Below are 25405 nucleotides of genomic sequence, written 5' to 3' on the forward strand. Positions count from 1 at the left end.
AACATCTTTGGTCGGCCCTTTGGTTGGCCCTCACGACCCTTCACTTCATCAAATCTGGCCCTCTTTGAAAAAAGTTTGGACCCCACTGGGCTAGGCTGTTGGAAAAGAAGCAGGGAGAAGTACAGAAGGAAGCCCCCCCTCCAGAAGGGGGCTCTGCTCCCCACAATGAGTTCTCCTCTTAGAATCATAGAGTTTGAGGGGGACCTCAAGGGTCATCTAGTCCAACCCCCTGCAATGCGGTCCGACATGAGAGCAGGAAGGGTGGACTAAGCAGATGGAGAGATGTCGGCTTCCCTCGTACTCCTAGAACGTGGGGAAATCTCAATTTTCGTGGAATGGCAAGAGCTTCAGGGGGACAGACATGCAGAAGGGCCTCATTACCCAGTTTAACTTACAGAATCCATTGCAAATTGATATTGTTGTTGTTGTTGTTATTGTTATTATTTGAATTTATATACCCGGAGGTCTCAGGGAGGTTTGCAGAACAAAATCAAAATCAATCAATCGATCCAGAGACCCCAAAAATCGTTACAAAGCAATGCACAATTCAGACACCCTACCTCCAGGTTAAACAAGCATTCTGTTCAGACTTAAAAGATGGGGATCATTGGTTCTTGCAACCACTGATAAAAACTTCGCCACTGCTAATGTTCTAGTGCAGGGATCTGCAACCTTTAAGACCAAAAGAGCCACTTGGACCCGTTTCCGAAGGGGAAAAAACTGGGAGCCGCAAAACTCGTCATTATAAAAATAACTTTTTTGTCACTTTTTTATTATTTCTTTGTTTGACCCCTCAGAATTACTCCTCCTCATAGAAATAAACATTAAATTAACAAGTTTCCTTTTTGTGTGTGTGTGTTCTTCACTCCCCTTCAAAACAGTGACCAGCGTACATGCCCCCTTTCAATGTAGCGGGCGGTAAAATAATACATTATAAAATCATTTCAGTATAAAATCAGTTAGCCGCTCTGAGCCCAGCTTCGGCTGGGGAGGGCGGGATATAAATAAAATTTTATTATTATATTATTATGAGAAGAGAAGACTCCCTGGAAAAGACCCTGATGTTGGGAAAGATGGAGGGCACAAGGAGAAGGGGACGACAGAGGACGAGATGGTGGGACAGTGTTCTCGAAGCTACCAGCATGAGTCTGACCAAACTGTGGGAGGCAGTGGAAGACAGGAGTGCCTGGCGTGGTCTGGTCCAGGGGGTCACGAAGAGGCGGACACAACTAAACGACTAAACAACAACAACAACAACAAGCACACATGCAACAAACATACAATGTAGCGGGCGGGCGGGAAGGTGATGTCGGGACGGTGCGTGACTAACGCACGCACCGCCCCCATGCAACATCACAGCCAGTACAGCGCCCGCCACAGTGGGGAGTGTCGGGGCGCACAATGCGCCTCCTCCCCTCGCTAGTATCCGCCCCGGAGCCGCGGCAAAGGTGTAAAAGAGCCACATGCGGCTCCGGAGCCGCGGGTTGCAGACCCCTGTCTAGTTTTTGTCCGGTCTTCCAGTAGGAACCTGACATAGTGAGCCTCTGGTTTTCCCAGGAAAGGTACCAGCAAGGGTAATATCAGTTCAGCCCTGGCTTGCAAAATCAAAATCAAAAACAGTGGCGATTGCCATTTTGTTTCCCCCCAAAGTCCCTGTTCCAAGGTGCTTTCTGAATTTTGGGGAATTCAAAATGGTTGCCGCTCACTGGCAGCTACCATGTTAGTGGGGGGCTGCTGAATATATACAGAGACCCCCACACACTTCTGCAGAGCGGGTTCAGCCAGCAGCTTATTTTTCTATTTTACTGTGTTCAATATCTCTTCAAAGTAAAAGTAGTGACTGAAGCAGACTTGTTTTAAAAAAATACATTAATGAGGCTGGTGCAATTCTGTCCATTCCTGCTTTTAATCCTGGACTACTAGGGGGAACATTTTTTGTGAGTCGTTTCGGTTCAGCCCCGCTTGCCCGTCTTACAGATCTTGAAACATTCCCAGTGCCGAGCCAACTCCCACAGCCAGGGCAGAGCAGAGGTGGCTGGTCTGATTCCTCTCCAACCTCTCTCTCTTTCTCTCCCCGGCAGGGATTTCACGTCTTGGCTGCTACATACAACAATGCTGCTCAGCTGTGGAAGGTTGACGACTGCCGTTTCAAGGTGAGATCAGCTGGGTTCCTTTTGCTTGCGGTGGAGGGGTGCATTTGTGCGATGGGAAACTATTAAGCCAGGTTTCAGGGCCCAGGAAGGAATCTGAACCCACTCTTTATTGTGGAATCGGAGCAAATGGCAGTCCATGGAAAAGCTGAATTGCCATTTGCTCCAATTCAGCTGCAGAGATCGGTTTTTCATGGGGAAAGCAGCAAGGGCAGGAGGGAACGCCAGCCCTAATATGTGACATGATAAAAGTTTACAAAATTGTGCCTGGCCTTGAGAAAAAAGATAGAGAAAAATTTTCCTCCCTTCCTCATAACGCTAGAACTCATGGGCACCCAGTGAAGCTGAATGTTGGAGATAAAAGACAGTACAGTACTTAACACAGTGCATGGTTAAACTATGGAACTCCCTGCCACAGGAGGCAGTGATGGCCACCAACATGAATGGCTTGAAAAGAGGATTAAACAAATTCATGGAGGAGGAGAGGGCTGTCGATGGCCACTAGCCAGGAGGGATATGCACAAATTCTGTTTGTGTTATTTATTTATTAATCAAATTTATATACCGCCCTATACCCAGAGGTCTCAGGGCGGTTCACAGAACAAAATCAGAATATGAAGCCACAATATATATACAATCAAAATAAAAACAGCAACCTAGTAACAACCCCCCCCCTTTAAAAGAAGAACCACATTTTATAATGTCAGTCAGGTCAATCAAATGCCTGGTTGAAAAGGAACTGCAGAGAAGGCGCCCTGTTCTCGTGTTGCCACCCTCCAGACTTCTCAGGGAGGAGGCACACGAAGGGGGGCCTCAGAAGGTGATCTCAGGGTCTGGGTGGGTTCATATGGAAAGAGGGGGTCCTTCCGTAATGGGCCTCTGGTTGGCCACTGTGAAAACAGGGCACTGGACTAGGTCACCATTGGCCTGATCCAGCAGGGTCCTCTTAGCTCCTTATGTTCTCAGAGCTTCCATTCTTCGTGCCCAATAGCACTAAAACGCAACTCATCTATTGACGCCCCAAACTCTTCTCTTGCATAGGAGGTTCTGACGGGGCACACGGACAAAGTGACGGCGGCCAGGTTCAGAGCCACCCGGCACCAAGCTGTGACGGGCAGCCGGGACAGGACAGTGAAGGAGTGGGACTTGACCAAAGGGGCGTGTAAGTGACGGCCAGCTCTTCCTGTGGGGATGGAGGGCCCTGATCCAGCATTATTATTATTATTATTATTATTATTAATTAAATTTCTATACCGCCCTATACTCGAAGGTGTCAGGGCGGTTCACATAAAACATCAAATACATAAAATCAAAATCAACAACCCAATAAAAAAAACTCCCAAGGAGGCAGCATTTTTTTGTAGATCAAGTCAGGCAAAGGCCTGGTTGAAAAGGAATGTTTTTGCCTGGTGCTTAAAGGTGTAATAGTGAAGGTGCCAGGTGAACTTCCCTTGGAAGAGAATTCCACAGATGGAGCCACTGCAGAGAAGGCCCCGTTCTCGTGTTGTCACCCTCCGGACCTCTCGAGGAGGAGGCACACGAAGGAGGGCCTCAGAAGGTGATCTCAGGGTCTGGGTAGGTTCATATGGGAAGAGGCGGTCCTTGAGGTATTGCGGTCCTGAGCCATTTAAGGCTTTATAGGTCAAAACCAGCACTTGGAATTGGGCCTGGAAACTAATCGGTAGCCAGTGCAGTTGGACCAGGATTGGTGCAATATGCTCAAACTGTCTTGCCTGGCCTCTGAGTTCTGCACCAGCTGAAGTTTCCGAACTGTCTTGGTATAATGTAGTAATCTAACCTTGAGGTTACCAGAGCTTAGACAACAGTAGTTAGCCTATCCCTGTCCTGATAGGGGCGTATCTGGGCCACTAGCCAAAGCTGATGGAAGGCACTCTGGGCCACTGAGACGACCTGAGCCTTAAGTGGCAGCAAAGGATCCAGGGGGACCCCCAAGCTACGAACCTGCTCCTTCAGGGGCAGCGTAACCCCATCTAGAGCAGCCGACCTCTCAGCCATCTGGTCTGAGGAATCACCCACCAACAGAGCCTCAATCCATCTCCTTTCCCTGATGCGACTGTCTATGGCTTTTCTGGCAGGCTACAGAACCATTGACGTCTTCTCCTATTGCAACGATATTGTGTGTTGCGACACCTTCATCATCAGCGGACATCATGACAAGACCATCCGTTTCTGGGACAGCAGGTGAGCCCACCAAGCAGCCAGATGACGATGCAACCAGGGCTGCACCTTGTCGTTTGGCGGGGCCTTTTCAGTTGTGGCACCAATATTTTCCCCATTACGTTATTTTACTTGGTAAAACCTGCACAAAGAGAATAAAACAATGAATGTTTGGTAAAAGCAACTGAAATGATAAAATAAGCAGTAAACTAAAAGCAAGCATTCTACATGTCTGGCTAGGCTTTGTCCAACCAAAAGTGTTTTAAGCAAGGGCCAAAAAGAGAACGGTCATGTCAATAGGCAGGGAGTTCCAGAGTGTCACAATGAAAGACTGATTTCTTTGAAATGCAGAACCGCAGTTATTTGGTACTGCTGGTTTCTGCATCTCGTCCAGCGTCTTCCCAATGAAGATCTAGGCTCTATCCTCATGCTCTTTCTTCCAGCTTGTCGGAATGAGGGCTGCTGGGCTTTCCCCATCTGCTCAGAAGGGGACTGAGAACCTCTCTCATTTTCCCCATATTTCTCATTGCATCTGGTCAGCCCGGTAAGAAATGGATGCAGGCCTAGATGGGTCTTCATTCTCATCCAGCATCAGAGCTCTATTTATTTTCAAGATTCCCTGTTTATGATGCATCTGATGCTCCCATACACTAGTAGTAGTAGTAGTAGTAGTAGTAGTAATAATAATAATAATAATAATAATAATAATAATAAATTTATTATTTATACCCTGCCCATCTGGCTGGACTTCCCTGGCCACTCTGGGCGGCTTTCAACAAAATATTAACATACAGTAATCCATCAAACATTAAAAGCTTCCCTAAACAGGGCTGCCTTCAGATGTCTTCTAAAAGTCAGGTAGTTGTTTATTTCCTTGACATCTGATGGGAGGGTGTTCCTCAGGGCAGGTGCCACCACCGAGAAGGCCCTCTGCCTGGTTCCCTGTAGCCTCACTTCTCACAGGGAGGGAACTGCCAGAAGGCCCTCGGAGCTGGACCTCAGTGTCTGGGCAGAATGATGGGGGTGGAAACGCTCCTTCAGGTATACTGGGCCGCGGCCATTTAGGGCTTTAAAGGTCAGCACCAACACTTTGAATTGTGCTCGGAAACATATTGGGAGCCAATGTACGTATTGGGAGCTTATTCTATGATACGATTGTTAGTCTTCAACGTGCCAAGTCTCGTAGAGGTAAAGGATCTCTGTACGGTTAAGTCCAGTCAAAGGCGACTATGGGGTTGCGGCGCTCATCTCGCTTTCAGGCTGAGGGAGCTGGCGTTTGTCCACAGACAGCTTTCCAAGTCATGTGGCCAGCAGGACTAAACCGCTTCTGGCACAACAGAACAGTGTGACGGAAACCAGAGTGCACAGAAACGCCGTTTACCTTACCTTATCTACTTGCACTTTGACATCCTTTCGAACTGCTAGGTTGGCATGAGCAGGGACCGAGCAACGGGATCTCTTTTTTTATATATAAGATATTTATTAAGGTTTTCAATATTAATACAGTAAAAATCAAAAAGAAAAAAGGCAAAATTAACAAAAATACAAAAATAAAAATAATTTAAAACACACAAAGTTTTCATAACTTATTTTCCATTAACTTATTTCCCAGACCTCCTCATACCTCCCTTTTTTGTATTCTAATTCAGATTGTTAGTTCAGCAAATCCTTATCAATAAATTTTAACCTGCTTCTAAACCTTTTTTCCATCTCTTGAAACATGACAGCTGGAAACCGCTTAATTTCTATCCGACATCGTTCTAGCATTCATTAATTTTACAATATTTCTGTAAATAGTCTTTGAATTTCTTCCAGTCTTCTTCCGCCGACTCTTCTCCCTGGTCTCGGATTCTGCCGGTCATTTCTGCCAGTCCCATATAGTCCACCACCTTCATCTGCCATTCTTGCAGAGTGGGTAGATCCTGTGTCTTCCAGTACTTTGCAATGAGTATTCTTGCTGCTGTTGTAGCATTCATAAAGAAAGTTCTATCCTTCTTTGACACCAATTAGCCGACCGAGCAACGGGATCTCATCCCGTCGTGGGGATTTGAACGGCCGATCTTCTGATTGGCAAGTCCAAGAGGCTCAGTGGTTTAGACTACAGTGCCACCCTCTATCCCTGCCCTGCCTCTCATTTATTACTGGTGCTGTCTTTGTTCTCGGCTGGGTCAAAGAGTGGTTTGGTGCTATTATTGTTTTTTACCATCATCATTTATTTGTCTGCTTCCTTTAAAACTATGCTTGAGACAGCTTACAACATGGATACATGGGCATAATTACAAAAAACTATAAGCAAAGTAGTCATCAGCAATAAATAAAACCAAAAGTGAAATAATCCCCACCTAACTCATAATAAGATATAAAAATATTTCCATGGGTAACAGCAAAATTAAAACCCCTGGTTCTTGGGTCAGGCTTATTGAGTTGTTTATATTCTCAGGATCATGTGGAGCTCTTTAAGCTGAGTTGACCAGCACAGTGGGAGGCGGAGGAATAACCTCATCTAAGATTAACCTGTTCAGGTCCCTCTTTCTCTCTTCCTTTTGAAGAAAATAATGAGTGATTTTACTCTGTCTCTTTCTGGGGAACTGATTGACGGGACTGGCATGATTCCCAGATCTTTACAGATCTTTCTAGTACGTAGCATAGTAAATATAGTTGGTTATCGACAGTTTGCTGAAGTCAATTATCTCCAAATACATTGGCCTTGAATTTACAGGGCCAGAGTCAGGGTCATCCAGCAGGAAAAAAAACACTTTGGGGGTTCACTGTAGCTGCCACTTGGGCTCGCTGGCAACTCTGACGATTAGGGTGTTTCTCTTCCTTAATTTATAGCTTGTCTCTAATAAAGTTTGACACGACCTTTCGTTTGGCAGTGCCTGGCAAGAGGCTCAACCCAGCCCAGCCCAGCTTCTTGCAGCCTCACAATATGGGGGAGTTAGAGAGGTAAAAATAACGAGATAAAACAGTATTAAAACAACAAGACGCAGCACTAGAGGAAGCATTAAAAAAAGTTTAAAAGTACACTGGTACCTCTGGATGCGAATGGGATCCGTTCCGGTGCCCCGTTCGCATCCTGAAGCGAACGCAACCCGTGTTTGCGCATTCGCGGGTCGCGATTCGCCACTTCTGCGCATGCGCGTTACATCATTTTGAGCGTCTGCGCATGTGCGAGCAGCAAAACCCGGACGTTACGCGTTCCGTTACTTCTGGGTCGCCGCGGAGCAGAACCCGAAAACGCTCAGCCTGAAGCAACTTTAACCCGAGGTATGACTGTACAACAGAAGAGAGGGATAAAAACAAGTACTGAGGGTTGATTATAGAGCAAAAAACTTGCCTTGAAATGAGCCTTAGAGCTGAAGACGCTCCTTTCTCCATTTTCCTCTCGTAAATCACTGCTTAAGACCTCTGAAACTAAAACCTGACCCCTCAACAAACCTCCCTAAGCAATTCCCCCTAACTTGGAGTCCCTGTACTGCAGGGGGTTGGACTAGATGACCGCTGGGGACCCTTCCAACTCTACAAGTCTCTGAGGGCCACAAAATCTCTTCCCTTCCCCACCAGCCTCTTAACAGACAAGCAACAGGTTGCTGTTACTGCTGCTGCTATTTCCGTGCCTCACCTTCCCTATTTATAGCTGCTGTCCTTTGACGGGCCTGTACTGTGTGTGACCCCCCCAACCGCCTCTCCTTTGTTACTGAGTTCTTGTTCTGTGAATCAGGAAAGTCGGGATGCTAATGAATGTCCTGCTGTTTTGCCTGCATCCCTATGAGCTCAGAGTGCCATTCTCACAGAGGAGAGAGATCTTTACCTGAAAAGAAAAGGTCTGTGTGTGAGGCCTTTGAGCCAGGGAGATGCTTTTGTTGTTTAGTCGTTTAAAAAACCTTTTAACCAAGGATACAGGAACTTTTTCAGCAAAAGCTCCATAGAAATGAATGGGAGATGCACAAGAACATGATTTCTATACAAAATTTATATACAGCTTGATCGTAAAAACAAACAAACCTCAAAGCGGTTTACAACCCAAATTTGTCAGGTTAACAAAAAGAGTAAAACAATGCAACTGTTAGTAAAAACAATCAAAACATTCAAAAAGTGAATTCCAAATGCCATTAAAATTGGAATTCATTTTATAAACAGTGTATTGGGTTAAGTTTGTTGTTGTTGTTGTTTAGTCGTTTAGTCGTGTCCGACTCTTCGTGACCCCCTGGACCAGAGCATGCCAGGTACTCCTGTCTTCCACTGCCTCCCACAATTTGGTCAAACTCATGCTGGTAGCTTCGAGAACACTGTCCCACCATCTCGTCCTCTGTCGTCCCCTTCTCCTTGCACCCTCCATCTTTCCCAACATCAGGGTCTTTTCCAGGGAGTCTTCTCCTCTCATGAGGTGGCCAAAGTATTGGAGCCTCAGCTTCTGGATCTGTCCTTCCAGTGAGCACTCAGGGCTGATTTCCTTCAGAATGGAGAGGTTTGATCTTCTTGCAGTCCATGGGACTCTCAAGAGTCTCCTCCAGCACCAGAATTCAAAAGCATCCATTCTTTGGCAATCAGCCTTCTTTTTGGTCCAGCTCTCACTTCCATACATCACTACTGGGAAAACCAGAGCTTTAACTATACGGACCTTTGTTGGCAAGGTGATGTCTCTGCTTTTTAAGATGCTGTCTAGGTTTGTCATTGCTTTTCTCCCAAGAAGCAGGCGTCTCTTAGTTTTGTGACTGCTGTCACCATCTGCAGTGATCATAGAAACCAAGAAAGTAAAATCTCTCACTGCCTCAGGGAGCTGGGCCTGCATTTCATCTGCCCAGCTACCAGCCCTGACTCTTCCACTGCCGCAAAGGGATATCCTTCTTGGAGACTCTAATTCAGTGACTTCCAATTAGCTGAGAACTGCAGATCCCCTGTTTTCCAAAAGCCAAGCTATGGACTCTCTACTTTTGAAGATGTGGAGATCTCTGTGGTAGTTTTTGTTCCCTGAATGGTGCCACAAAAATCCTCCAACATGTCTCAGCGCAAAACCCAGAGCGCTGGAATGTCATGGGAAGAAAGCACATTCCTCATGTCTACCAGCTTTAGGATGCCCAGAATTACTATGCAAATCATCTGAAGATGTGTGTATGCATACGAAAGCTCATACCAATAACAAACTTAGTTGGTCTCTAAGGTGCCACTGGAAGAAATGTTTTTTATTTTGTTTTGACTACAGCAGACCAACATGGCTGCCTACCCATATGCAAATTATGTTAATTACATGCAAATCAAGTTCACTAATTGCTTGCAGCTGTCTGGCTATTAATAAGTTTGTAGTATGTAATCCTCAGTGTTAAATAAACTGCCTGGTGTTGTTATTGTTTTTAAATCATTATTATGCATCATTCCTGAATTAATTCATTCATTTAGATACCACTTAATGCCAAAATAGGTGTTTAAGCGGTTTATTAAAAAACTGTTCTGCAAATCTGCAATTAAAATACGCACTAATAGGAGAAATTCCATGAAAACATTAAAATATAAGCATCTGTAATTTAAAATATGCAATAAAACAACCCTATGAAAAACAATACAGCAATTTAAACAATAGTCTTTGGTCCAGAGTACTTGCACCAATAGGGACACCTCCAGAAACCAGCAGAATGCCACTCCAGATGGGGCTCTCATATTTCAGCAAGATGTTCAATGATGACATGGTAACTGCACAATGCACCCTGCCATCTTCTTCCTCCAGAGATCCCCGCTGCACACAAGTGATCCCTGTGGAAGGCAAGGTGACCTCCTTGAGCATCAGTCCCGATCAGATGCACCTGCTGAGCTGCTCCAGGGACAACGCCCTCAAAGTCATCGACCTTCGAATGCACAACATCCGGCAGGTCTTCAGGTGAGGAGCCAGGGGGCGGGGGGCGGGCACCTGGGCAGCACTCAGCCAAATCCACAGGAGGTCAGGCTTGGACATGGGTGGGCTCTCTCTCTTTGGCGATCCCTCATAACCGAGTAAGATTGTCTTCCATAAACACGGTTTTAACAATGAGTCCGTAAGTGACTGTGGAGGCCAATTCTGGATCCACACGTCCTTCCACAGTGGGGACATTGGTTTCCGGGCGGGAGTTGATCACGGTGTGGATTTGCCAAGCGTGCCTTCCTCTTAGCACGTCCTGAGTTCTGAGTTTGAGTGTCTTCAAAGCGCATGACACCTTTGGTAAAGGCTGTTCTCCAACTGGAGCGCTCGCAGGCCAGTGTTCCCAATTGTTGGTGTTTATAATACATTTTTTTAGATTTGCCTTGAGACAGTCTTTAAACCTCTTTTGTTGACCACCAGCATTACGCTTTCCATTTTCAAGTTCAGAATAGAGTAGTTGCTTTGGGAGACGATCATCAGGCATCTGCACAACATGACCAGTCCAATGAAGTTGATGTTGAAGAATCATTGCTTCGACACGGGTGATATTTACCTCTTCCAGTACAGAGCCCATTAGGCTCAACTTTGCCAGCTGCCCATCACCTTGATTCCAGCCTCAGTTCCCATCTGTAAAATGGGAACATTGTGACCCACCTACATAGGCCTGTTTTGAGGTGGAATGTGTATGCATCCATACATTTACCAGTGTTGGGATGCCAGAGCTGAATCTGTGCAGGATCAGGCCTTCCGTAAGACTTTCAGGATCATGTAGGTTTCAGGTGTGCATTCACAACATGGCTTGCTTGCACAGGGGGGAATCTTGCATGCAGATAAGTGCCACGGATAAAATAATAATAATAATAATAATAATAATAATAATAACAATAACAACAATAACAACAACAACAACAACATATTATTTATATGCCGTCCAGCCATTCTAGGTGGCTTCTAACAAAAGATTAAAAATACATTAAAACATCAGTCATTAAAAGCTTCCCTAAACAGGGCTGCCTTCAGATGTCTTCTAAACGTCAGATAGTTGTTTCTTTCTTTGACATCTGATGGGAGGGCGTACCACAGAGTGGGCGCCACCACTGAGAAGGACCTTTTGTGACTCCTTCAGACCAGCTGCTTGGCAGGATGTGAGACACAGATAATAGCATCATCAGATTTGAGTATGACCACAGGAACTGGCTCAAAAACGAGAGTCCTCTCCAAATTTAATGGCAGAACTGCACAACATGAGGGTACCAGGAAGTTCCAGCCCTGCATGACCCTGATTGTGCTCATGAAAGAAGGGAGACCCTTTTCAGAGAACCATCAGGCTTGGAGGAGAGTTTATCTTCGCACCCACTCCCCTTCCTTGCAACCCCCTCCCCATCTCTGTATCTGCAGATGCGAGTTCAGCTCCTTCCTCTGCCAAAACAACGCGTCGTTCATTTCACCCCAACTCAAAACTGAACATGGACCTCTCAGGTTGAGAATTAAAGTTGCTGGCAAGATATTTTCCAACCAGGGCTCAGCTATCAGCGTAATTGCCTGCTACCTTCAAAGAAGAGGCTAGAAGCACCCAAAATATTCTTTAGCTCAGATTGCAGTTGAAGCTGGAAAAGAATTTCTGGCTTCTCCTTGGTTTGAGGAAAGAGCTCGGCCTGTTTCCCAACCAAACCCACAGGCAGGTTTCTCATTTCTGTTCCTAACAGGGATGGATTTTTAAGATCCTTTGGTTATCGGGTATCACAGGAAAATCTGACCAGTATGTAAGTCGTTGAAACATGTGAACCTGGATGAGGTTCTGTTTGCACGGAGTTGTCAAGGGTTCACAACCACCTTTTTGTTTCCATAGGGCTGAGGGATTCAAGTGCGGTTCCGATGGGACCAAAGCAGTATTCAGGTGAGTCTCTGGCGCTTTGGAGTAAACAGGTAAGGAGATCATCCAGCTTTCCCCAGCCAGCCTGGTAACTTTCAGATGATTTTCACTACAACCAGTGCTGGATTTACGTGTAAGCCAAACAAGCTATAGCTTAGGGCCCCACTCTCTTGGGGGCCCCCAAAAAATTTAAAGGAAAAAAACACCTGGATGTTAATTTCCAAAATATAAGATAAAAAACAAATAAAATAAAACCTACATACAGCAACAGTGTTTTGCGTTGTGTAGGCTCCTATGATGCAAGTCATGGGCCCCGCCTGCTAGCCTGCTCCCTAAAATATCACTGGTTTGCTCCTTTCTATATATAAAGGGACACGGGTGGCACTGTGGGTTAAACCACAGAGCCTAGGACTTGCTGACCAGAAGGTCGGTGGTTCGAATCCCTGCGACGGAGTGAGCTCCTGTTGCTTGGTCCCAGCTCCTGCCAACCTAGCAGTTTGAAAGCACGTCAAAGTGCAAGTAAATAAATAGGTACTGCTCCAGCGGGAAGGTAAATGGCGTTTCCGTGCGCTGCTCTGGTTCACCAGAAGCGGCTTAGTCCTGCTGGCCACATGACCCGGAAGCTGTACGCCGGCTCCCTCGGCCAGTAAAGCGAGATGAGCGCCCCAACCCCAGAGTCGGTCACAACTGGACCCTTTACCTTTACTTTAACATTCTGCATGGACTGGCTGCATGGCAACATGTGCAAATGGCTTTAGATACCCATTAGGGTATCTAATACCATATAGCATATATTCAAGACAAAAAACAGTGACAATTTGTTAATGACAAAGGACAGCTGGACATAGAAAGGGCCCCATGACCTTCAGGAGCTGAGGGCCTCATCAAACCTAAATCTGGCCCTGGAACCAGGCATCCCTCTTCTCCTTCATCCCACTGATTGACAGGCTTTCCTTCCCTCTTTCTCCAGCCCCGATAAAAGCTATGCCCTGGTTGGCTCCGCAGATGGCGCTCTGTACCTGTGGAACATGGAGACGGGGAAGCTAGAGACCAGCCTGCCTGGAGTACACAGGTGAGAACCTTCTAGGGGTTGGAGTACACCAAAATCTGGATTTTTTTTTTTTAAAAAGAGCCTCTCCCTTTTCTCTCAGGCTATCATCCCCCCAACACACTTAGCTTTAACAAGAGTACAGAACTGTGTCGTCTACTGAAAGTACACTACAGTCTCCACTTATGTGCATTTAAACTCTTTCCAAAATTTACCGACTCCTCCTTGACTGGACAGTCAAGGAGGAGGAGGTAACAGTGGCAATGGTGAGGTGGTCCCAGGATTTTGGCCATTCAATAACCATGGCCCAATGGAACCAATGGCCCAAAATTTATGGAAGATCAATTGGAAATTCACAAACTGTTACACGATTAGAGAGAACTTTCAAAAAATGCAACATCGATGGTATCTAACACCATGGAAACTTTCAAAAATGTATAAAAATGTGTCAAGTAATTGTTGGAGATGTGGAGACTCAGGAACATTCTACCATATGTGGTGGATATGTAGGGAAATACAGGTATTCTGGGAGAGTATACATGCAGAACTGCAAAAAATGCTAAAGATCTCTTTCAATAAAAAACCAGAGGCCTACCTCCTGGGAATAACAGATTTGGATATTCCACAAAAGAGGAAGGGTATCTTTTTATATGCGACGGCGGCAGCAAGAGTTTTGATCGCAGCAAAATGGAAGAGTAATGAAATCCCCTCTATACAAGATTGGATCCAAAAGCTGACAGAATATGCCGAATTAGATGGTTTATCAGAAAAAATAAAGAATAAATCAAAACAGGAATTTGTTTCTAAATGGGAGGTTTTCAAAGAATATCTGAAAAATAAATATAGTAGTTTAAATTCTGTTGCAGCATTCGAGGAACTTCAGTAAAAGTTGCTAGGTAGATAGAAGAAATTAGATTTATTGAGAATAAGTTTAATTATGAAAAAAATGTGTATTGGCAATAAGTAATATGAATTTGAAATATGGAACAGACGGGAAGTTGGGTCTTTGGTGTTGAGACCAATAGATGTTTTATTGTTTGCCAAGAAAATTATGTGTCTATGGTTATTTTTGTAATTTGTGTGCAATTTGGTATTTGTGTTTTTGTGTGTGTGTGTTTTTTCTTGTTGTATAATTAATTAATTATAACAACAACAACAACAACAACAACAACAACAACAACAACAACAACTTTAACTGTGTGTGGTCTTGAAGGCAGGCTGGTGGAACTTATGCAAGTCAAATTATCCAAGCAAGGCAAAGAGCTTAAAAGGTCACAGAATCACAAAGTTGGAAGGGATCATCTAGTTCTACCCCCTGCAATGCAGGAATATTCAGCTGTCCCATACGGGGATCAAACCTGCAACCTTGGTATTATCAGTACCATGCTCTAACCAATTGAGCTATCTGTTGGGGTTACCTGGTGCTTAAAGAGCTTTGAAGGTCTCTGCTTTGCTTGGATGATGCGACTTGCATGATTTGACGTGCAATTTCAGCCAGCCTGCCTTCAGTGCACGAGGCCCCTTCGGTGGGCATCGAAGGCCACTGTCTCTAGGAAATCTCTTTCCTGTCCTGGCACTGCACACAGCTGCAGCCTGGCCCCACTTAGCCACCCTAGACAGCTTAACTATAAAAACAACCTCAAAGCAAAAGCAATAAAGTTATCAATAAGAAAAACGAACAGCGAGATAATGCAGAACTTTCACAAATGAAAATAACCATCGGCTAAAAAAATTAAAGCACGCGTCGACTTTCTAAACATCCAGGTAGGTTTGTCTAAACAAGAATGTTATTAGTGGGCACTGTAATAAGTACAGCGAATGCGCCTGCCTGACATCAAGAGGCAGGGAGTTCCACAGCCACATGGTGGAACGGGTGTTTTGCAGCGCCTGTAGCAGTGCACGTTCCGCCGGTTGAAGTGGTTGAGTCGCCACATGCGGTGGGAGGCGATCTCAGAGGTAACCCGGTCCCAAATTGTTAAGGCAGCGGCTCCCTGTCTGTGGAATGCTCTCCCCAGGGAAGTTCGCCTGGCGCCTTCATTATACACCTTCAGGCGCCAGGCAAAAATGTTCCTTTTTAACTAGGCTTTTGGTTGATCTTATTGACATCCTGTGCCCTGTTAAAATATGCTGGGGTTTTTGGGTGGGGGGCTATTGGGTTGTTGTTTTTATTTTTACTATGTATTTTGTGGTTTTAGATCTTGATTTTATTCTGCGAACAGCCCTGAGACCCCCAGGCGCTGTGGTCTAAACCACTGAGCGACTTGGGCTTGCTGATCGGAAGGTCGGCGGTTCGAATCCCCAAAACGGGGTGAGCTCCCATTGCTCTGTCCCAGCTCCTGCCAACTTAGCAGTTTGAAAGCACACCAGTGCTAGTAGATAAGTAGGTAACGCTCCAGCAGGAAGGTAAACGGCATTTCTGTGCACTCTGGTTTCCGTCACGGTGTTCCATTGCGCCAGAATCAGTCTAGTCCTACTGGCCACATGACCTGGAAAGCTGTCTGTGGACAAACACCGGCTCCCTTGGCCTGAAAGCGAGATGAGCGCCACAACCCTGTAGTTACCTTTGACTGGACTTAACCGTCCAGGGGTCATTTACCTTTTTTTTGCCCAGAATTTGTGGACATTTGTGGTATAGGGTGGTTTATAATGTTAATAATAATAATAATAATAATAATAATAATAATATAATGATAACAATTGTAAAGGTAAAGGGACTCCTGACCATTAGGTCCAGTCATGGCCGACTCTGGGGTTGCGGCGCTCATCTCGCTTTATTGGCCAAGGGAGCCAGCGTACAGCTTCCGGGTCATGTGGCCAGCATGACTAAGCCGCTTCTGGCGAACCAGAGCAGTGCACAGAAACGCCGTTTACCTTCCTGCCGGAGTGGTACCTATTTATCTACTTGCACTTTGACGTGCTTTGGAACTGCTAGGTTGGCAGGAGCTGGGACTGAGCAACGGGATCCCACCCCGTCGCGGGGATTCAAACCGCTGACCTTCTGATCGGCAAGCCCTAGGCTCTGTGGTTTAACCCACAGCGCCACCCACGTCCCTAATAATGTAGCACCCTCTTAATATGGTGTAAGGAGTGGGTGTGATCTGTCATCATGGTGCCTCTCTGTTTTCCTTCCTTGTGCCTGCAGCTCACCTGTGAACGCTGTGGCCTGGAGCCCCTCTGGAGCCTACATTGGGAGTGTGGACCGAGGCAGGAAGGTGGTCCTCTGGAGCTGAGCTCTCGCCCTGTGGCCACGTGGAGATGAGGACAATATCAGGCTCCTGTCTCCCTCTGAGGCTACCTGTGTCTGTTGCTGCTGGTCTATGGGCTCAAGAGAATGTCCAGGGACGTCACAAGTCTGTGGGCTGGCTCCCCATGTGCAAGTGAGCACAGATTTCTGTCTCCAACCAGCCAGGACAGGAAAGGAAAAGGTGAGCTTGGCAGACAGCGCCTTCAGGTCCGAGAGAAGAGACTCCAGCCATCACGGAGGGTCTCTTTTGCCTGCAGACTTTTGGTAGCTGAGACAGCTTTGCAAGAGAGCTGGACAAATTTGAGAGCAATTGGTGGAACCTAATCATTGCTGGAAATAATAGCTATACAGTGGTACCTTGGTTCTCAAACTTAACCTGTTCTGGAAGTCCATTCCAAAACCAAAGCGTTCCAAAACCAAGGTGTGCTTCCCCATAGAAAATAATGCAAAATGGATTAATCAATTCCAGACTTTTAAAAACAACCCCTAAAACAGCAATTTAAAGTGGATTTTACTATCTAGAGACCATTGATCCATAAAATGAAAGCAATCAACAGTGTACTGCAGTCACACAATCAATCAATCAGTTGCTGAACTGGTTCCACACAGTCACAGAAACAAAACAAAAAAACTGCAAAAACAAAAACGCAAAATAAATACTAAAAACAGACAGACCTCATCATAACACTCAAATCAGAAGCGTAACACTAAAATGGGAGCACATTTGGCTTCTGAAAAATGTTCGCAAACCAGAACACTTATGGGTTTGCAGTGTTTGGTTTCCAAGTTGTTTGAGTTCCAAGGCGTTTGAGAACCAAGGTACCACTGTATTTATTGCAAGCTGCCCAGAGAACTTTGTTGCCGGGCAGGAAATAAATATGGTTAGCAATAAAACAAGCAAATGAGCATCCTTCTCCAGAGGCAGTCTACCTCTGAATTGTAGGTGCTGAGGACAAGGAGGTGAAGAAGATGACCAACCTCCTGCTTTGCATCCGAACAGCCACTTTTGGAAACAGGCTACAGTTCAAGATCGGAGCCAGCAAGCCAAAAGCAGGTGTAAGCGTCTGAGAATAGCCACACCTGCCTTGTGAGTCTTCCTTTCCACTATGGGCAGCTGTTCCAGCCAGTCAGATGCAGAGGTTGGCCTCGATGACCTTTAGTGGTCCCTTCCTACCCTGCAATTCTGTGATTAAGCAGCCCTTTCCCCCTTGTGTGCCTGGTGGCATCTGGAATTGATTCATTTCTCGGGCCACCTGGGACAATCCCAGGCTCCAATGCTTGGGGAAAACACTCCTTGAAGAAACTGATGCCTTTGGAACTCCCTGCCACAAGACAGGGGAGAGAAGCCTGTGAGAGTCGGAGACTCTTTAAAGGGGATGCTTTTTAAAGGAGGGGTGCTGAGAAAGCATGTAGCTCTTTTTGTGTGTGTGTGTGTAAAATCCACAGGAAATGGGAGAGAATAAAGATTGAGCACATGCAGAATTGACATGGAACAGAACTAGGCTGGTCAACAGAGCTGCAACTAGAAGCTGGTACAAGGTCCTGGCATCTTTGTTCAAAGCGCATGGCGTCTCTGCTGCAGGCCTGGGAGAGCTGCCTCCATCAAGAAAGGCAGTCTTGGCCTGATTCTCTCCATGAGAGACCACAAGATCCTAGGCCCATGTCTACGCAGAACACATGCTTTGAGTGCAGAAGGCCCCATGTCAAGTCCCATCATCTCTAAATAAAAAATGGATCTTGGGCAGTAGGGCAAGGAAAGAGCGCTTGCCCAAGGCTTTGGGGCTGCTGCCAGCCAGAGCGTGCAAGGCTGGGTTAGATGGGCAAAGCCTCTGACTCAAGCATCCAAACACTGCATTTCCTGCCAGCTTGAACTGGTCAATTCCAGTTTTCTCCCCATTTCTCATTTTTCCATAGTTCACATTTCTGGATCAGTTTGCAATTAAAAAAAAGAATAACCCAAACGTGTGTTTTTTCTCTTAATATACAGGTTTCTGTATGCAGTTTTGCCTAATGAACATATTTTTTTGCAAACAAATGCAATACATCATTTGGCTGGAATGTAGCCTGCTGTGCAAAGACAAGGAGTCAGATCTCTTGCTCCACCCTCTTTTAGCTCTGGCCCCGCCCACCTCAGGCCCCCACAAGGCCGCCCATTAAGGAACGCAACCCTTGGGGGGATGAAAAAGCTCCCCCACCCCCTAATATATTGCTAAATAGTAACCATATTGCCTGCCCCAAACCAGCAGCTTCCGGGAGGGTTTAGAATTCCGAATGTGTAATTCCAATATTTGCATCTGCTTTGCATGCAGAAGGTTTTGGGTTCAAATCCTGCATGGGAGAACCAGTCAGTGCAGGCATTGCTGAGCTGAATGGGCCAATGATCTCATACCGCAGTTTCCTATTCATTCTATTTAATTGGGTTTAGATACTGCTTAATCATCAAAACTGGCAGCTTAAAAAATAAAATACATGTCAACATTCCATGCCTGGGTAAGGTAGCCTGAACAGAAAATATTCTTAGCAGGTGCCAAAAACAATACGGTGAAGGGACCTGCCTTAATATCAATGGGCAGGGAGTTTCCAGAGCGGAGGTACGGCTGCATTCTTTGTTCCCACCCTGCATATTCACATGCACTCTCTCAAACCCCCACAACATGTTATTTGCAGCTGGGCTCACTGGCTTGAGTTACGCACTTTGGGGTGGGCCTTTGTGCTTGTGAAAGGGCTGGCGTCTGGCCTGCCCTGTGTTCGTTCAGGGTCTTCCATCACATCCCCATTGCTTGGTTTCAGTGGAGTTCCTGCCCAGGTGTGTGGATTTCAGACAATACAGGATTGTCCCATCTTTCAAATGTCAAATGCCACGTCCTGTATTGATAGAGTTTTCTCCGTTATTTCAGGTCCCCTCTCCCCCCCAGGTTAGGGGTCCTCTCCAAATACATGTGTTGGAGAGGCTGTGCAAAAGGCCATGTATTTAAACTCTGGGTTGCCAAGCACAGACAGATTCACACATTGCTGTGTGTGTGTGCCGGCATGTGTGTGACAAATTCCAGAGGTTCAGGCTGCAATAGACTGTAATGGATTGCTTTGAAGTCACTTCAGCACCAAAGGGAAAAAAATATCGCCCCTCCCAGTCCTTGATTTTGCCAGTACCAAGTTGGCAACCCTCCTCTCGGGTCCCTCCCAGCTCCACAATCCTACGCATCTCCCCCCCCCCCGCCCCATCTTCCTTCCAGCCTGCCAGCTTTTCCGCCAGCCTCGCTCCACGCGCCCTGACCCCGCGCGCGCTCCTTTCCGCGCCGGGGTATCGTGTGAACGCGTCCCGAAGGCGCGCCGCGTGTCGAGATCAGGGCGGAGGCGAGCCATCCTTGGGATTGGGGTTTTTTTCTTTTTTGCTTGCCGGCTCGGCGGTCTGCCGCTCGTGACGCGCGCGCGCGCGGAGGAGGGGAATCCGGGGCGCGCGCCTGGGCTGCTGCTTAGCGGCGCCTCCTCCTCCTCCTCCGGCTCGCCAGCGGCCGGTCCCTACGCGGCGGCGGCGGCGCTCCAATCCCGGCCCGGAAGAAGGCGGCGGCGGCGGCGGCGCGGGGGAGGCATGTCAGGGCGTCTCTAAGCGGGCAGCTCCCTCTCCGCCCCCGCGCGGACTCCTGCTGCGAGGCGGGCGCCGCTTCCTCTCCCCTCGCTCCGTGGCTGCGCTGCGCTCTGGCTGCAGCTGGTGGCTCCCGACGCGCAGCATCCGCCGCCGCCGGGCGGAGCTCCGTCCCTGCCCTGCCGGGGCTGCGCAGGCCGGGAGAAGCCGAGCCCCATCGCCCGCCGCCGGACGACCAAGGAGCGCGCCCCGGTCCCTCGCTTTCTCCGCGCCCGGCAGCAGAGACGCCAGCGGAGGCCATGGGCGACAAAGGCACCCGGTGAGTGCGCCGCGCTCCGCGGGGAGGGAGGTTGGCTGGGTGGCTGGGGGTCTTTCCTGGGTGGGGGTTTCACGGGGCCGCGCCTGGAGGGAGATGCGGGTCCGGAGCGGGACTGCGCTTGGGACGCGCGTCGGGCGCGTTCTGACGAGCGTTTGCGCCCCGGTATGGGCGACGTGGATCCAGCAGCAGCAGCAAGCCGCGTTGTCTTCCCACCCGGAGGCTGCACGACGGCTCCGGTCACGTTGATGCAGTGTGCGCGGCACGTGTTTGGCTGCGTTCGCACTCGATACACGCGCGCAAAACGTAACGTGTGAAGAGGTGGCGCGGGTGGCGCCGGTTTGAAAAGCGGGCGGGGGGCGTTGGGAGACAGCTCGGGAATGGTGTAAAAGGGTACCTGGAAGTTAGGAACAGCTCTGCAGGTGCGTCGCAAAGTAAATCGCGCTGGTTTTGGTGTAGGTTCTTCCTGAGTGAGTGTGTCTCTGCTTTGCAGCCTCGCATGACTAGCACCAAAGAGGTGGGGGATTCCTGCTTTTATGCAAATTCTCCAGAGAGCCAGAAAAGAAGGTTGGAAGGGGCGTCCAGGCTGGTATTCTGAACATAGGAAGTAGCTGCCTTCTGTTGAGTCAGATCCCTATCCTGCCTAGCTTAGTATTGCCAGCACTGACTGGCAGCAATGACTCTCCTGAGCATCCTCAGCCCTACCTAGAGATCACACCTGCCCCCTTTGGCTTGCTCTATGGTTGAGCTGTGGCTTGTCTGCCATGAGGTCAGGATTCTGTGGCAGGATCAATGCTGCTCATGTGTTTTTCACAGCAGCCGCACAACATCATTGGCACAGATATGCCAGCCTTTATTCCTTTAACCGGGATTCAGAATTTCTGTTGTTATTATTTAGTCGTTAAGTCATGTCCGCCTCTTCGTGACCCCCTGGACCAGAGCACGCCAGGCACTCCTGTCTTCCACTGCCTCCCGCAGTTTGGTCAAACTCATGCTGGCACCTTCGAGAACACTGTCCCACCATCTCGTCCTCTGTCATCCCCTTCTCCTTGTGCCCTCCATCTCTCCCAGTATCAGGGTCTTTTCCAGGGAGTCTTCTCTTCTCATGAGGTGGCCAAAGTCTTGGAGCCTCAGCTTCAGGATCTGTCCTTCCAGTGAGCACTCAGGGCTGATTTCCTTCAGAATGGAGAGGTTTGGTCTTCTTGCAGCCCATGGGACTCTCAAGAGTCTCCTCCAGATTTTCTGTAGAAAAGCTAATAATTAAAAAATAAATAATAAAAATTGCGCACGACCTGCTGGTGATATTAAGGTCTCGCCCAGAAGTCTTCCATGTCTTGTTGGCTGCCAGTTAGTTCCCAGCAAGGGATGAAACGATGTTGTAACTAATTGGGGCTGCATTGGCCCAACAGACTCAGGCAGGTTGAAGGCTGATGGCTTTTATATCCCTCTGAATCATTTACGTTTTTATTTTTGCGGAACTTGGCCATGATGGTAAAACAGAACCTCCATGTTCAGGGATAGTATACCGCTGAGAGTTGGGGGCAGGGGAGGTCAAGGCAAGTAGTAGTTCTACTCTATTCTGCCTTGGTCGGCCCCACCTGGAGTCCCATGACCAGTTCTGGGGACCTCAGTTTAAGAAGGAAGGTGGGCAGAGGAGGGCAACCAAGATGACCTAGGGTCTGGACACCAAGCCTGATGAGGAACGGTTGAAGGAGCTGGGTATGCTTAGGAAAAGAGGAGACCGAGAGGAGATAGGAGAGCCAAATATCTCACGGGCTGTCACATGGAAGAGGGAACAAGCTTGTTTTTCTGCTGCTCCGGAGGGCAGGACTTGAACCCATGACTTCAAGTTACAAGAAAGGAGATTGCGACTAAACATCAGGAAGAACTTTCTGATGCGAAGAGCTGTTTGACAGCGGAACGGTCTCCCTCGGGAGGTGATGGAAGTTTTTAAGCCGAGGTTGGATATCCATCTCCCAGGGATTCTTCAGCTGCATTGCAGGGGGTTGGACTAGATGGCCTTTGGGGATCCCACACCCAATTCTATGAGATGCAACGTTGAGTGTGGAGTTGCCGCTTGTCAGCTTATCAGACGCACGCTGGCTGCCTGCCTGCGTTTGGGGCCTGAGTGCTGGACCAGGCGGAGGTTTTTGCGTTTAGCAAGGCTCTTTCTGGCGTGTGTGTAGAAATGCAGCCATTTCTCGAGCACATTCTCAAGTGCCTCTGGTGTGCTGCACCCCTTCCTTGCGAAATGCCTGAGCAGGTGACAGATTGTGCGTTGTTCGGCACCGGGGCTGTGGCAGGGAGGAGAGCCGCTTAAAATTATGGTTGCCTTTGCTGACAGGTTCAGTGTGGGCCTCCTTTTCCCAAATAAAACGGTGGCCAAGTTCACGGCGTATTCGGGATTTGTAAAGAAAAATGGATTTGTGTATGGATTTACAGTGCAGTGATCACCATGTCTGCTCCGAAGTAATTCCTGCCTAGTTCACAACAAGTAGAGAAGGACATGAACTGAATGGCTTTCCTTTCCTTTTTTTCTTTCAAACACTCTCTGTCTGAAACCCTGGAGAGACAGTGCTGCCGGTCAGTGTAGACAATAATGGGACCAGTCTGACTCGGCTGCTTCCTAGCCTGGTGCATGAGACTGCATCCTCAGTTTCCAGGGACAGCTCATTTGGCACCCCCAAACTCGCCCCCCCCAGATGTTTTAGGACTACAACTCCCATCATCCCTAGCGAACAGGACCAGTGGCCAGGGATGATGGGTTTTGCAGTCCCCAAACATCTGGAGGGCCGAGTTTGGGGATGCCTGCCTTATTGGTTCCAGTTTTTCTTCTTTGGAAGAGAGGAAATGGATAATTAGCGTATTGGCCCAAATATATGCCTCACTGCCCTGCCTCTCAAATTCCGACCGTGAAAAGTTAAAGTGCAGCTTAACTTACAAAAATTGGCTCTTTTATGATATTGCTGCTGAAACAGACATACGGTAAAATGGAGCGGGTGTGAGTGCTTGCAGAATTTTAAGGGAGCGGCTTATGCAGTGGTACCTCGGGTTACATACGCTTCAGGTTACATACGCTTCAGGTTACAGACTCCGCTAACCCAGAAATAGTGCTTCAGGTTAAGAACTTTGCTTCAGGATGAGAACAGAAATCGTGCTCCGGCGGCGCGGCGGCAGCAGCAGGCCCCATTAGCTAAAGTGGGTCTTCAGGTTAAGAACAGTTTCAGGTTAAGAACGGACCTCAAGAACGAATTAAGTACTTAACCTGAGGTACCACTGTATTTGGGTATTGTCTTTCTCTCTCCCCCCCCCCCCAAATTTTAAAGGTGCGACTTATATTCAGGTGCGGCTTATATTTGGGCCAATACGGTATTGTTTTTAATCTTCATGGCACTTGGTCGATGGCTGACCAGATTCTCTGGACGCCTTCACGTGAACATTGAAATACCAAACCCAATTCAAAATATAAACACTAAAGGCAAGATGATGCCCCAGCCGCTCCCCTTTCTCTCCCCCCACCCTGCCTTGGATATACGAGAGGCAGTGTGGCGTAGTGGTTAGAGCCGTGGCCCTCCAAGGGTGTGGCAGGGGAGGATGGCAAGTGTAGCGGGAAGATTCAAGGACAATCAAAGAACCATTTAAACATTTCAGTGCAGTATAGTATAGTTAGTGTCAAAATAAATTGTTTTGGATATACAGCCAGAAACATTTTCCACGCCTCTCTTCCAGAGTTAACGCTAAAGACTTCACTTCTGGTCAGCTGCTAGAGGGCCATGAACATTTGTGTCTGGGGCTTTTAAGAGTCTCCTACTCAGCTACTATCTGAAACCAAAGCATTCTTTTCAGCTCTCCTACCCCACTGGAATAAACGAGGGCGTTTTCAATTTTCGAGAGGAGGATGTCGATGTTTGGGAGAGGCAAAGTGTCTCTGGGAGGAAGTTCCGCCCTCGGCTCCTGGGAAAACAGGATGCTGGACTTGATGGGCCTGATCTGACAGGCTCTTCTGATGCTCTTAACCAGGGGTCAGCAAACTTACCGTGCCCGGGCCGGTGTCTCCAGCACTGATTGCGTGGCGAGCCAGAGGGCGGGGGAGCATGTGCCCATACGCGTGCACACACGCTTTTTCCAGCGCACTTCCGGGTCGAAGGAGCACCGGAAATAGCTTGTGTGCATGTGCACAGGCCTCCTCTGACCCAGATGTGCACTGGAAATAATGCTTGCGCATGTGCAAATAATGCTTGTGCATGCGCACGAGCTATTTTCGGTGCTCCTCCGACCTGGAAGTGGGCAGCTGTGCAGTGCAGCGCCGGTAAGAGCAGGCAGCGGCAGCAGGCGGCGGGGGTCTCCGTGGGCCGGATAAACGAGTCCCTCGGACCTTATCTGGCCCACGGGCATTAGTTTGGGCACCACTGCTCTTAACTGATGGTAGCAAAATTCCATTGCGCTTTCGCTTTCGCCTGTCCTGTGTCTTCCACCATCGGGGTGCTTGGTGTAGCCTGTCGTGCCAGTGTTGCAACCCAGGATTGATGCTGGGGTACACAAACTGCGTCCAGATATTGATTGATTGGGAGTCGCTTTTGCAGTTGGACCAGATTGTGCTGAATTGCATTGTGTGTGTGTGTGTGTGTGTGTGTGTGTGAGAGAGAGAGAGAGAGAGAGAGATGCTCCATATCAGTTGTGTGATTCACCTGCCAGAATTCATAGACAGAGGAAGGTTCCATCAACATACAATGTCGTCTCCAGCGATCTTCCTCCTGTCTAGCTCCTCCTGATTCTAAAACCTTCAGCAGATCAGAGGCCTTTACATTTGCCTCTTGTAGTGTCTGAGCTTATTATCACAAATCCTAAATCCTGCTCCAAGCCAGGAGCCTGGGATTTGTGATGAACTGGTGAATCTGAAACTAGCCCTTGTGAAAACCAGTTTAGGGAACTTCCACTTTCATTGCCATTTATTTGTATGCTGTCTTTCCATAGGTAAACCAGGCTCAAGTCCGCTCACAATGGAAAAAAAAGATTTACATAATTGCAAAAATATAAGAAAAGTAGTCATCAGTAGGGCTGGGCGATATGTCATGCAAAACCTGTTTAAAGTCCATATCGCGATGTCGGTTTCATAATTTCTG

At 47.7% G+C, this 25405-nt stretch overlaps 2 protein-coding genes across 2 annotated transcripts in view; both read left to right on the plus strand.

The window, feature by feature from the left end:
* ATG16L2 (autophagy related 16 like 2) overlaps positions 1–17289 on the plus strand; it is a 50520-nt gene extending 33231 nt beyond the window's left edge. The window contains exons 12-18 of the mRNA XM_081909859.1: positions 2082–2153; positions 3192–3312; positions 4247–4352; positions 10051–10200; positions 12068–12115; positions 13062–13163; positions 16282–17289. Coding sequence (XP_081765985.1) covers positions 2082–2153; positions 3192–3312; positions 4247–4352; positions 10051–10200; positions 12068–12115; positions 13062–13163; positions 16282–16369 — 687 coding nt within the window. The 3' untranslated portion in view covers positions 16370–17289. The remainder of the gene's footprint in view (positions 1–2081; positions 2154–3191; positions 3313–4246; positions 4353–10050; positions 10201–12067; positions 12116–13061; positions 13164–16281) is intronic.
* Positions 17290–19906: 2617 nt separating this feature from the next.
* Positions 19907–25405, plus strand: part of ARRB1 (arrestin beta 1) — a 118134-nt gene continuing 112635 nt past the window's right edge. Inside the window, exon 1 of the mRNA XM_081909974.1 lies at positions 19907–20285. Within this exon, the coding sequence (XP_081766100.1) occupies positions 20266–20285 (20 nt within the window). The 5' untranslated portion in view covers positions 19907–20265. The remainder of the gene's footprint in view (positions 20286–25405) is intronic.

The sequence above is a fragment of the Podarcis melisellensis genome (assembly GCF_964234715.1).
Source record: "Podarcis melisellensis genome assembly, chromosome: 4".
Lineage (NCBI taxonomy): Eukaryota > Metazoa > Chordata > Lepidosauria > Squamata > Lacertidae > Podarcis > Podarcis melisellensis.